This window comes from Orcinus orca, chromosome 4, assembly GCF_937001465.1.
Source record: "Orcinus orca chromosome 4, mOrcOrc1.1, whole genome shotgun sequence".
NCBI classification, from domain to species: Eukaryota; Metazoa; Chordata; class Mammalia; order Artiodactyla; family Delphinidae; genus Orcinus; species Orcinus orca.
In genome coordinates, this window is record NC_064562.1 from 79,168,435 (window position 1) to 79,180,995 (window position 12,561).

The 12,561-nt window shown below is 39.4% G+C and overlaps 2 protein-coding genes across 10 annotated transcripts in view; one reads left to right on the forward strand and one right to left on the reverse strand.

Annotated features, from left to right (window-relative positions):
- The window catches only part of AASDH (aminoadipate-semialdehyde dehydrogenase), a 42,213-nt gene extending 33,621 nt beyond the window's left edge, over window positions 1-8,592 (forward strand). For 4 of the 5 annotated variants that reach the window (XM_004268255.4, XM_033425347.2, XM_033425346.2 and 1 more), the window contains one exon: window positions 836-1,337. In XM_004268255.4, coding sequence (XP_004268303.2) covers window positions 836-1,225 — 390 coding nt within the window. In that variant the 3' untranslated portion in view covers window positions 1,226-1,337. Of the gene's footprint in view, window positions 1-835; window positions 1,338-8,386 lie in introns of those variants that run through there. The other variant, XM_049709294.1, reaches the window with a different exon arrangement.
- The window catches only part of CRACD (capping protein inhibiting regulator of actin dynamics), a 313,346-nt gene that overhangs the window by 31,905 nt on the left and 268,880 nt on the right, over window positions 1-12,561 (reverse strand). For 4 of the 5 annotated variants that reach the window (XM_049709290.1, XM_049709291.1, XM_049709292.1 and 1 more), the window contains 2 exons: window positions 11,974-12,136; window positions 7,490-10,062 (listed from right to left, as the gene is read on the reverse strand). In XM_049709290.1, coding sequence (XP_049565247.1) covers window positions 9,902-10,062; window positions 11,974-12,136 — 324 coding nt within the window. In that variant the 3' untranslated portion in view covers window positions 7,490-9,901. Of the gene's footprint in view, window positions 1-7,489; window positions 10,063-11,973; window positions 12,137-12,561 lie in introns of those variants that run through there. The other variant, XM_049709289.1, reaches the window with a different exon arrangement.

Here is a 12,561-nt window from a genome sequence, read left to right on the forward strand (position 1 = left end):
TTGTGATGAAATCTTTTATTAAGTTCACTTAATATTTTTTATTTACAAAGTAATTTGAATATATTCTCACCTTTGGATTTCTAAAAAGCAGCAAATGCTATTACCCCTTTTTTTTACCTTTTCTGAATGAACCAAAGAAAGATTAAAGTGATTTTGTCCAAGTCAGGGACAGAATTGAGATTACAAATCATATTTCATGAATATACCCACTCTTTTTATTTTGCTTTTACTGTACTGCTATTACTATGGATTTGTAAACACTATCTTAGACTTATGCTTTTTCTTCCTTGTGTGTTTTCTTTAAAGTATGGCTGACAAGTTAATCTATAGTAGCTTTGAAATAAGCAAACAGTGTATATATCTACAGGGTAGACACACAACTCATAGCTCTTTGTTTAAAGCTTTAAATTATTGCACATAAACTTTTCCTTTCAGCCTACTTACCCCCTTATTCCTCCATTAGGAGACCAGAATAAGATACAATTTTTAATAACATACACTGAAAACTGTGTAGTTTTTTCTTCGAAATAAGTGTCTCTGAACATATAAGTAATAACTTTTGAATGGGGTTCGAAATGAATTTTACTTCATAATATTATGCATAGCGGTGATTTATGTAATAAGGACACTCACTGGTGGGTTTTGTGCTAGATTTTACCATTGGGACAGAGGTCTAATCTGAGGGTGCTACTTTTGGGAGAAAGCCATTATTTTCTCTATGTATAGTTACCATTCAGTAGCCTGCGTCTCTCACATTTTATTAAGAATTTCAAAAAGCTTTATAGAATTGTTGAAATGAGATGAATGAATTATTTTTGCCTTTATCACCCTTCAGATTTGGCAGTTCTCTACCAATGAACCAATCTTTTCATCCCCATGTACCTCAGCATCAGAGCAAGAAATATTTTTTGGTTCCCATGATTGCTTTATCTACTGTTGTAGTATGAAAGGTCACCTCCAATGGAAATTTGAAACTACTTCAAAGGTGTATTCAACACCATTTGCTTTCCATAACCACAGTCGTGGCAATGAAGTGTTGCTGGCAGCAGCATCTACTGATGGGAAGCTATGGATCTTGGAATCTAAGAGTGGAGAGTTGCAAAGTGTGTATCAACTTCCTGGAGAAGTTTTCTCTTCTCCTGTGGTCTGGGAATCAATGCTTATTATTGGATGTAGAAATAATTATGTTTATTGTCTGGATTTATTGGGTGGCAATCAAAGATAATGAAGGACAGTCTTTACTAGAAAATATCTGTGAGATGTTGGAAAATATTTTACATTATGGAGCATGTGGATAGGTCTTATTTTATGTTAAAGATTATATTTTGTTTAAGAAACTTGTCTATTACACTTTATTGGAAAACAACCGTATTTTACTTCCTATAGGAGCAACAAATGCTTTTAAAAGGAATTATGCTTTTAAAAGGATGCTTTTAAAAGGAATTATAGAACAAAACACATCAATATGTTAAGTGACAGTTTCTTTTAATTAGGCTACAGATGTTCTACTTGGTTTTTTATAAAAGACTTCTGGAAAAAAAGATCAGAATATACTTGGTGGGTTAAAAAATTAGTCTGTGATGAGTCCATTGAGTCCATTCACTCATTTATACTGAGATTCATAACAAGATTTTCAAAGAAAGGATCTATTTATCAAATTAGTTTCCATAATTTTAAATTTTTTATTATTATTTTTATATTTTATTTATTTATTTATTTGGTTGCACCAGGTCGTAGTTGGGGCAGGCAGGCTCCTTTAGTTGTGGCTCATGGGCTCCTTGGTTGCAGCACGTAGCCTCCATAGTTGCGGCTCGCCAGCTCCTTAGTTGCGGCACGTGGGCTCCTTAGTTGTGGCTCACGGGCTCCTTAGTTGTAGCACGCGAACTCTTAGTTGTGGCATGCTTGTGGGATCTACTTCCCTGACCAGGGATCGAACCCAGGCCCCCTGCACTGGGAGCAGGGAGTCTTAACCACTGCGCCACCAGGGAAGTCCCTGTAGTAGTCTCTTATGATCTTTAATATTTCTGTGGTGTCAGTTGTAACTTCTTCTTTTCCATTTCTGATTTTATTGATTTGGGCCCTCTCTCTTTTTTTTATTGATGAGTCTGGCTAAAGGTTTATCTGTTTTTTTTTTAAGCTTTTCAAAGAAGCAGCTTTTAGTTTCATTTTATTGTTTTTTAAGTCTCCTTCATTTATTTCTGCTCTGATCTTTATGATTTATTTCCTTATACTAACTTTGGGTTTTGTTTGTTCTTTTTCTAGTTTAGATGTAAGGTTAGGTTGTTTGAGATTTTTCTCATTTCCTGAGATAAGCTTGTATTGCCATAAACTTCTCTCTTAGAACTGCTTTTGCTGTGTCCCATAGATTTTGGATCATTGTTTTTCATTTTCATTTGTCTCCAGGTATTTTTTTAAAATTTCCTCTTTGATTTCTTCAGTGATCCATTGGTTTTTTAGTAGCATATTGTTTAGCCTCCACGTGTTTGTGGTTTTGCAATTTTTTTCTTGTAGTTGATTTCTGGTCTTCTAGCGTTGTGGTTGGAAAAGATGCTTGATATGATTTCAATTTTCTTAAATTTACTGAGGCTTGTTTTGTGGCCTAGCATGTGATTTATCCTGGAGAGTGTTCTGTGTGCACTTGAAAACAATGTATTCTGCTGCTGTTGGATGGAATGTTCTAAATGTGTTTATTAAGTCTTATCTGGTCTAATGTGTCATTTAAGACACAGTGTTTCCTTACTGATTTTCTGTCTGGATGATCTGTCCATTGATGTAATTGGGGTGTAAAACTTTCCTACTATTATTGTGTTACTATTGATCTCTCCCTTTATGTCTGCTGGTATTTGCTTTATGTATTTTGGTGTTCCTATGTTGGTGTTTATATATTTACAGTTGTTATGTCTTTTTGAATTGATCCCTTGATCATTATGTAGTGTCCTTCTTTGTCTCTTCCAACAGTCTTTATTGTAACATCTATTTTATCATATATAAGTATTGCTACTTACCCTGGCTTTCTTTTGATTTCCATTTGTGTTCAATACCTTTTGCATCTCTTCACTTTCAATCTGTGTATGTCTTTAGATCTGAAGTGAGTCTCCTGTAGGCAGGAAGGCGGGATATATATGGGTCTTTTTTTTTTTTAATCCATTCAGCCACTCTGTGTCTTTTGATTGGAGCATTTAGTCCATTTACAATTAAAGTAATTATATGTATGTTCTAATTGCCATTTTGTTAATTATTTTAGGGTTTTTTTGTAGGGCTGTTTTGTTCCTTCTTTTGTTCTCTTGTGATTTGATGACTATCTTTAGTGTTATGTTTGGATTCCTTTTCTCTTCTTTTGTGTATCTATTATAGATTTTTGGCTTGTAGTTACCATGAGGTATTTATATAGTAATCTGTATTTCTACATGATTGTTTTATGTTGTTGATCTCTTAATTTCAAATACATTTTAACAATCCTGCATTTGTATTCTCCTCCCCTCACAATTATTATTTTTGGTATCATATTTTACCTCTGATTGTTTTGTGTAACCCTTAACTGCTTATTTTAGATATAGATGATTTTACTACTCTCTTAACCTCCCTGCTAACTTTGTGCATGGATGATTTCCTACCTTTACTGTATGTTTGCCTTTACCAACGAGTCTTTTCATTTCATAATTTTCATTTATCTAGTTGTGGCCGTTTCTTATTTGTTAAGAGAAGTTCCTTAAATATTTCTTGTAAGTTTGGTGGTGCTGAACTCTTTTAGCTTTTGCTTGTCTGTAAAGATTTTGATCTTTCCATCAAATCTGAATGAGAGCCTTGCTGGGAGTATTCCTGGTTGTGGGTTTTTTCCTTTATCACTTTAAATATGTTGCCGTTCTGGCCTGCAGAGTTTCTGATGAAAAGTCAGCCGATAGCTTTATGGGAGTTCCCTTTTATGTTATTTGTTGTTTTTCTTTGGCTGCTTTTAATATTGTCTCTGTCTTTAATTTTTGACATTTTAATTACAACATGTTTTAGTGTATTCCTCTTTGGGTTAATCTTGTATGGGACTCTCTGTGCTTCCTGGACTTGGATGTCTGTTCCCTTTCCCAGGTTAGGGAAGTTTTCAGTTATTATGTCTCAGATATGTTTTCAGTCACTTTCTGTCACTCTTCTCCTTGTGGGACCCCTATAATGAGAATATTAGTGCACTCAGTGTTGTCCCAGAGGTCTCTTGTACTGTCCTCATTTCTTTTCCTTTCTTTTTTCTGTTCAGCGTCAGTGATTTCCACTACTGTGTCTTCCAGCTCACTGATCTGTTTCTCTGTATCATTTAGTCTACTGTTGATCCTTCTAGTGTATTTTTAATTTCAGTTATCATGTTCTTCATCTGTTTGGTTATTCTTTATATTTTCTAGCTCTTTGTTAAAAACTTTTAATTTTCACTCTGTGTATCCATTCTTTTCCCATGTTCTCTGATCATCTTTATAATCACTGCCCTGAGCTCTTTTTTGGGTATTTGCCTGTCTCCACTTCATTTAGTTTTTCTTGTGGGGTTTTATCTTGTTCCTTCATTTAGAACATGTTCCTCTGTTGCCTCATTTTGCCTAAGTTGCTGTTTGCATTTTTATGTTTCTGGTAGGTTGGTTATGTTTCCTGACCTTGGAGAAGTGGCCTCCTGTAGGCGACGTCGTATGTGTCCCAGCAGTGCATTCCCCTCTTAATCACCCAAGCTATATGCTCTGGTGGTTTCCTGCTACGAGGGCTGTGTGGGTCCTTCTGTTCTGGTGAGCTAACTATGTGGGCCGTCTGGTAGGCTTGGTTGGCCCCTGTTCAGGTTGGTTGCTAAGCCCTGCCCTGTGCAGAGGCTGCTGGCCACTGGTTGGCATGACCAGGTCACAAGATGGCTGACTGCAGAACCCCAGGGGCCCCAGGGCTAGTGCTGGCTCACTGGTGGGTAGAGTCAGGGTCTAGAAAACACCAGGGCTGTTGCCCATCCTATGGTGGGTGAAGCAAAGTCCTGGGGTTAGTGCTGGTCTACTGGTAGGCAGAGCCAGGTCCTGGAGTCTGGATGCAAGGCCAATGGTCCCAGATCTGTTGTCAGATCGCTGGGGGGAAGGGGGAGGGGCTGTTCCTGACACAGTTGGGTATGGGGTTTGCGATGTCCCAGAGCTTATGTTGGCCTGCTAGTGGCCAGGGCCAGGACCCAGGCCCAGAGAGTCCCAGGACATGGTCTGGCCTACTGATGGGCTGGATGGGTCTGCAGCCTGTGGGATTGTGGTTTTCTTGCATCTGGTGTCTGCCCCCTGGTGGCTGAGGCTGGTCCAGAGGCTAGAACTGGCTGCCTGGACAGCACGGCCAGGGCACGGCTGGGTCTTGGGGCTAAAAACCAGAGGGAGGATTTGACAATGGCCCTTGCCAACACCAATGTCCCTGTGGTAGAAGGAACTCCCAAGAATGGCTGCCACCAGTGTCTATGTCCCCAGGGTGAGCTGCAGCTGCCTCCTGCCTCTTTAGAAGACTCTCCAAGATCAGCAGGTAGGTCTAACCCAGGCTTCTATCAAATGACTGCTTTTGCCCTGGGTCCTGGATCATGTGAGATTTTGTGTGTGCCCTTTAAGAGTGAAGTCTTTCTTTCCCCCAGCCCTCTGGGACTCCTGAAAGTAAACCTTACTAGCCTTCAAAGCAAAATGCTCTGGAGTCTTGTCTTCCTGGTGCAGGACCCCTGGGCTGGGGAGCCCGATGTGGGGCTCAGACCTCATAGTGCTTTGGGAGAACCTCTGCAATGTAGTTATTCTCCTATATTTGGGTCTTCCTTCCAGGGGTATGGGACTTGACTATATCACAAATCCTACCCTTCTACCCATCTTGTTGTGTTTCATTCTTTATGTCTTTAGTTGTAGAAGATCTTTTCTGGAAGGTTCGGGTCTTTTTCATCAAAGGTTATTCTGCAAATAGCTGTGATTTTGGTGTGCCCATGAAAGAAGGTGAGCTCAGCATCTTTCTATTCCACTGTCTTGGCCAGTCCCTCCAGAATGAATTTTTAAAAGAATATTGAGTCTCCTGCAGAATTACAAAGAGGGCTAGAGCTATATACAGCCAGAAACAATGAATGCCTGAAATCATATCATTTTGGCCAGAAGTAGCTGCTGTCCTTGAGGCTCTAAATGCTTATTACCTTATGGCTGACCCCACTAACGCTGGCCACTGTTTCCTACCACTGCCAGACTTCCTCACAGTCCCCCCATCTTTTGGTCAGTTGCTCCCAAACCACAGTCCCTTCCAATTTGAAGTGAAACATGTTGTTATGCCCACGAGAGAGTATAGGAAGGCACCTAACAGGCATTTCAGCTGCCCTCTACCAAGACCCACAAGGTAGAGATTTCCGCAAACACAGAAAGGGGATTGAGGCCATAGGTGGCCCAAAAGAACATATCTTCTGCTAGGTTTTAGACCCGTGCGGATTCATCTTTAATGTATTAACCACCTGGAGCTCTTGCTAAATGCACATTACAATTGAGAGGGCTGGAAGGAGGGGGGCTTGGCTTAGCCACACTGGAGACTGAGGCAAAAGGAAAAATCAGTAATACTGACCCTGTCTTTATTTAAAATTTTGATATTTGTTCATCATGGAATTTGCGTTAACCTTGATTTTTAAAATATTGCATTAAAATAGCATTCCTCTTGATTACTTGGTTTTTTGGCACCCAAGGCAAGTGCCTTGCTCACGTCACTCACCTTGCCCTTGTCTGGCCTCGTGAGTCAGTAGGTCTGGTCTGTGGCCCTAAGCTGCGTTTCTCACATGCTCTCGGCTTGTGCCCATGCTGTTGTTCCATGGCCCATGCTTTGAGTAAAGAGGTTGTAGGATCATTTTGTCTGAGATGCCAGACCATTCAATTCCAGTTTAGGATTGAGATAAACATTTTATTTGTCCCTACTCATTATTTTTCTCCAAAAACATCTAGTTAAAAGTATAATAAGGTACCATATAAAATGCCTTGAAATTTTTCTTTCTCAACAAAAGCTTTGTATAAATACAAGCTTTCTATAGATGGTCACTGAAATCAGTAAAAACTTCAGCTTGAAATTCCATCAGTGCCGAAGATCTTGTGGGTATTTTTTATTGAAAGATCTTTTTCCTTCAATAATGGACATTTTACATTAAAACTTTATACAACCAAAATCTCAGGATAATAATAAAATCACACTAAGGTATTTTTATTGTTAAGTCTCTACTTCATTTTATTGTTGATAAAAATATTGCAAGACAATTGTAACTCTAATGTTTCTGCTTTAAAATAAGCAATTAAAACTAAACATCACAAGAAGAGACAATGAATACATACTACAATTTGCTAATAACTGGCTAAAATGATAATTTAATAGTAATTAATGTATAAGAAACAATTGCACTTGAAAAATTAAAAAAGTAAAGAAAAAACCTCTAGTTTTGTAATATGTTTTATGAACAGAGGTTAATCATCTATAACCTTGCCAGGAGAAGTGTATGTTTGTTTAAATTAAAAAAAAAAAAAAGCTTGTGTATTTAACTAGCAATCATTCATTTCTTTTAAGTCTTGAATTTTTTATATGCTTTATAGAATTTCCCCCGTAGTTTGTTGATCAGAAAAGACTGCAACACAACTAAAGCAAAATAACACTTCATTGGTATTTAGTGCAAAGTAGGAGTAATTTTTACATGAAATATTAAACATGTAGCCTTTAGAAGTTGTTGGAAGTAAGTGTTATGACTTACTTCCAGTATACTTTCCTCAGTATCACTCTTAAAAAGATTTTGATGGAAATTTTTTAACTGAGGTATTTCTCCTCCTTTGTATGGGATCAGTGGTAGGTAAGCCAGTACAGAGTTGACTGGTCTACCATTCTTTGTTAATCTGATTTATGCACCTGTTCTCTGCCATTACTGTGATATTATTCAAAGCTGACAGGATGACAGAAAAAGACAATGCAGAAGAATTAATGTAGCAGTATAATTCCAGGGCTCTAGGTGGAGAGATTCCTATTAACAAGTGTTATATTAGTGAGGAAATCATTGAAACTAACAAATGTCTACATATTTGATTTAGAAATGAACATCACTGTGGAAAACATGCAGTGGAATATTAATTGCTTCTCATAGCCATAAAAAAATTAACGTTCCATTGATTCTTAACAGTCTGAAGGTCCACTATATATAATATTAACTCCAACTTGCAAAAGTACAACTATCCACTTCACCACACATGCCAGCTGCTACCATGAGGCTGAGCCATCGTTTCCAGAAAGAAAATGCCTTGTATATGGTAAATAACTTTGCTGTCATCCTTTCTTTAAGGTACATAATAGTGTAACAGCACACTGTCTATTGAGTAAGCATAGAGGAAAATGATACTAATAAAATACTAATGTGTTTTTGTAGGAGAGGAGAAAAGGATGTAATTCCTTCCCCTGCTGTACTAGGCAAAGGATTTGTACTTAGATTTTGAAGTCAGGATTGAAGAAAAAGGTAATATGCCAACACCACGAAATGTAGGTTAGTACCAGCAATGTGTGGGTTTGCTGTATTTCTGTGTGTCATGTAAAGCAAATTTAGGGAAATAAAAGTGAATATATGTGGCTTTTAAATTGCCAAGTCCTTTTTTTTATCACGTGTATAACAACAAGGCCACTTAAAACTCTGAGATGTTTTTAAAGGTAGCAAGGTGAATGCTCTACATTATAAATGCTATTGAACATTTGACTCTAAATATGAATTACTTGATTATGGTAAAGAAAGAAACTTCCCACAGGAAGTCCTTTAGTACAAAGACTTCAAATCTTGTCTTACTGTTAACTTTCCCTAAAGATTTAAAAGATTTTCAGAGACATGTAATGTCAATAAGACTCTTATACCCTGTAATAAATGGCTGGTTTGGGGGGGTTTTATTATTTTTCCTGTCTCACTTTTGCTGCTTTGGGTGAAATGAGCCTCCCCTTCAGAGTTTTAAAAACTAGATTACACTAGAAGCAGTGTGTCCCACACTTCTCAACCTCTGTGATATACCGGAAGTATCTGAAGAGTTTTTACCAGAATATACACATCTGGCCCCATCCTCACAGGATCTCTGATGATTGAGCAGGTCTGGGAGGGAGCCTGAACTTCTTAAGAACAACTGCACTAGATGGGGATTCTCAGAGACAGAGAATTTGTAGCTTCTTTTTTTTTTTTTAATCATTTTAAATAAAAATGTTCCCTAGGAGCCAGCTGGGCCAAATGGTTAACGTGTCCTTGAGGAGAGTTGTGGTATAACGGGGCCCGTAGCTCAACAGTGCGGTAGAAGAGTCAATGGACTCGCTGTCTGTGTTACAGTTTCCTGTTGGGGCAAAATCATGAGAAGCAGACATGGGCAGAGTTGGGAGCCAGACTTTAACTTGCAATTCCCAGTTACTCACTGCATTCAGGCGAATGGGCACTCTTGTTTATATAAGATCCTTTCACCATTACTATAGAAAAGGGTAGAAATCCCCAAGCACATGGTAAATGGTTTGGAACAAAGAAACAGGAGTACAGAATCGAGAAAACTATTACAAAGATTGGCAAAAGTACATGTTCTGAGTGGTGTGTGGGTGTACGTGTGTGGAAGGGCCATGGAATAGGTGTGGCAGGCGCTCGTGAGAAGTTCTCAGTCTGGAGATTTTGCTTCATGTGGTCCCTAGGACGGAATTTTCTCTTTAGAATTAGGAGGACCTCAAGGCACCAGGACCTAGGGCTGTGCAAATACACTCTTTACAAGGAACACCACCAGTTCAGTTTCTGAACATTATTTTAGAGCCTATAAAACATGCTGCTTTTCCCTAGCTTCGTTTCTTTCTTTACCTCATATAAAAAATAAATAAATAAAAAGGGCAAGAGAAGAGCCAATAACTGGCAGTAGGAATGGATAAGAGTCACTCTTTACTTAATAATCTGTGGACAGTCGCTCCAGGCCTTGGCTTTCCTTTTGGCCAAAGCCAGCCAGGCTGGTTCTGTTGACACGGGGGCAGCGTCTGGGGTAGAGAATCTCTTTGTGACTTCTTTCACCAGTGGTGCTGGGGGAGCCGAATCAGAGATCTCCACTAGATTGCATTTTGAAGGAAAAGGAGAAAGGAATAAGTCAGAGCCACATTTTGATTTAGCAGAAGTATGAGATTCAGAAAGGAAAACCCAGTGAAACACTGGGTATCTTTGGCGAGAAGAATTAGAGAAAGAAAGCTACGTGATCATAACTGTTACATACAGAATTATGGTGATCACAGTGCAGTCGATTCTAATTTCAGAGAATTTCTAGAAACCTAATTTTCTCTGTGCACAGAAGCTATGCCTGTGTAATAATAAGAGGTAAATTCTGTGATTCTAGGCATACAACCAGTCAATTACATGAAGAAAAAGCTTAAACCAAGTAGTTTGAAGTTTGAACCTGTTAGCTGGTGAGGTTAAAAGCTACCTCCTCTACCAAGCATGCCCTGGGTCCCTCCTCCCTCTGAGGCCCATGGATCCTGCCAGCTCTTATCACTCAGACTCCTCTGACAATTCCTTTGCATCCTATCACTATTTATCAGACCTTAGAGGCTTTGTGTGGTGAGTGTTCCTTTGTGTGGTGAGGCTTTGTGTGGTGGAGCCAGCTCTGAATTGCATTAACCCTTTGGTGCTCTAAGAAATCAGGCAGACAGAGGTTGATCTCTGACCTTGGAGCTTTCACTATTCTGCAAGAATTCTCTCTTGACACACACCAATATGATGTTTAGAATCCTTAATTCCTGAGTATAAGATCAAACGAAATAATGCCCTTGGAGGTTCTTGAGAAAATGCTCCAAAGTGGTTTTCAAATATAAAGTTTTTTTCTCCTCACCTAATAGTAAATATAGCTTTAATAGTGAGACCTCTTTACATTTCCAGACCTCAGCTAGCAGGTATCCAAGGCATAAAAAAATCTTGGGTCCAGAAGTTGGGTGTCCTCTGAGGAACAGGGCTGCCTAGTGGGAAATCAGATGCCCTAATAACCCCTGAGAGGAAGTTCTTTCAGACCCTCCATCCTCCAAGTGATATGTAACACAGAAATAGTTAAAAACATTATTGGATCATTTTATCTTTTAACAGAATAAAGAGTTTTTTTTTTAATGTGCATGTGTCTCCTATGTGTCATGAACATATAAACACTGCTGTTGTTAATTAACATCAAGGACTTAGAGCACAACAACTTTGTAAAGTCACACCTGGGTCAGAAATTTGCTGTCTGAAATCACATCAGTGAGAAGGGACCAGGGACCACCCCACTTTTGCCTGGAGCATCTGAGCCACTTGGATGACCATGATTCAGAGAAACGATTTCCATTTCCAACTGGAGCACAGCTCCAGGTAGGGGTTTTCCAATGTAGCTTCCTCACATTTACCTTAAGTTTGTGGTATCAAAGGAAACAGGCTCCTGAGTCCACTTTTCAGCTCAGGCTTGATATCAACTACTTTGTTTTGAGTCACTGCTTCATTTAAATTTTACCTAAAATTCACCTTTCCCCTGAATCCTAATATAATCTTATCTCTTGTTTTGTTTAGAAGGTGCTTATGGTGTGCAGTCTTCCTTGCTGCAGGAAGTTAATAAACCTAATTTTGTTGGACTACAGGCAGTGGAGTTGGAGAGGGCTCATATCACCTTGTTAAAGGTTCAGGAATATAACGAGTCACTTGGTATCACATTAGTAGCTTGAAATTAGCCATGGTTGCGAGTATATACACCACAGCAAATACTACAAATCAGAGGTCTCTCCACTCCCTGAAGAACTGATTGTTAAAAGTTTATCATCACACCACTGATAGTGGGTGAGTTTCTGATGAGCTTTATCAGTGTCAGAGTTGATGAATGGGGTTCTGAGAAAGCTTGTGCTCTGAAATGCCTAAAATGCTGTGCTTGTTATGACGCTAGAGGAAATAAAACACACCCTAAGAAGAAAAACTTTTAAGTACGGTTAAATAGAAATGGACCTGTTCTCTACCTGTCACAGATGTAGGAAGAGTGTTGGCCTTTTTCAGCTGTTCTCGGCGCTCGAGCCTGGACGCTGCTGTCTCTGGCTTCTTCTCTTCTGGCTGAGCGGTGGACTTGTGCAGGGAACCAGCTCTGCTGACACTGCTGCTTCCAGGCTGCGGGCTGACACTGACCTGGATGGACAGAGAAAGTCAGGGGGAGACTGACCATGCAAGGCAAGGCCTTGGAGGCTTCCATTGGCCAGCCCCCCGTTCTCTGGTCCCAGAGGAGGGGCCAGACTGCAAGGGGGAGCAGTGTGTGCTCAACCACCGAGCTGCTCAGTGCACATGTCCCGAAGAGGGGATGCTACATACTCTCCCAGAAGAGCCCTTCAAATTAACTATACCGTCAGGGCCACAGAGCAAGATTCCTAATTTCCTCTCGACTCACTGCTCAAATAAAATGCTTCTTGTATTTCTCATATAACCTGTGTGAGCGGATTCTGCCAAATCAGGCTAACCGAAGAGCATAAGGAAACCAAATTTCTAACCTAAAACGCCTCCTTGTCCTAACAGTGGTCAGCTTATTTATTGCTCTACTGTCTAAGTATTCTCCACCA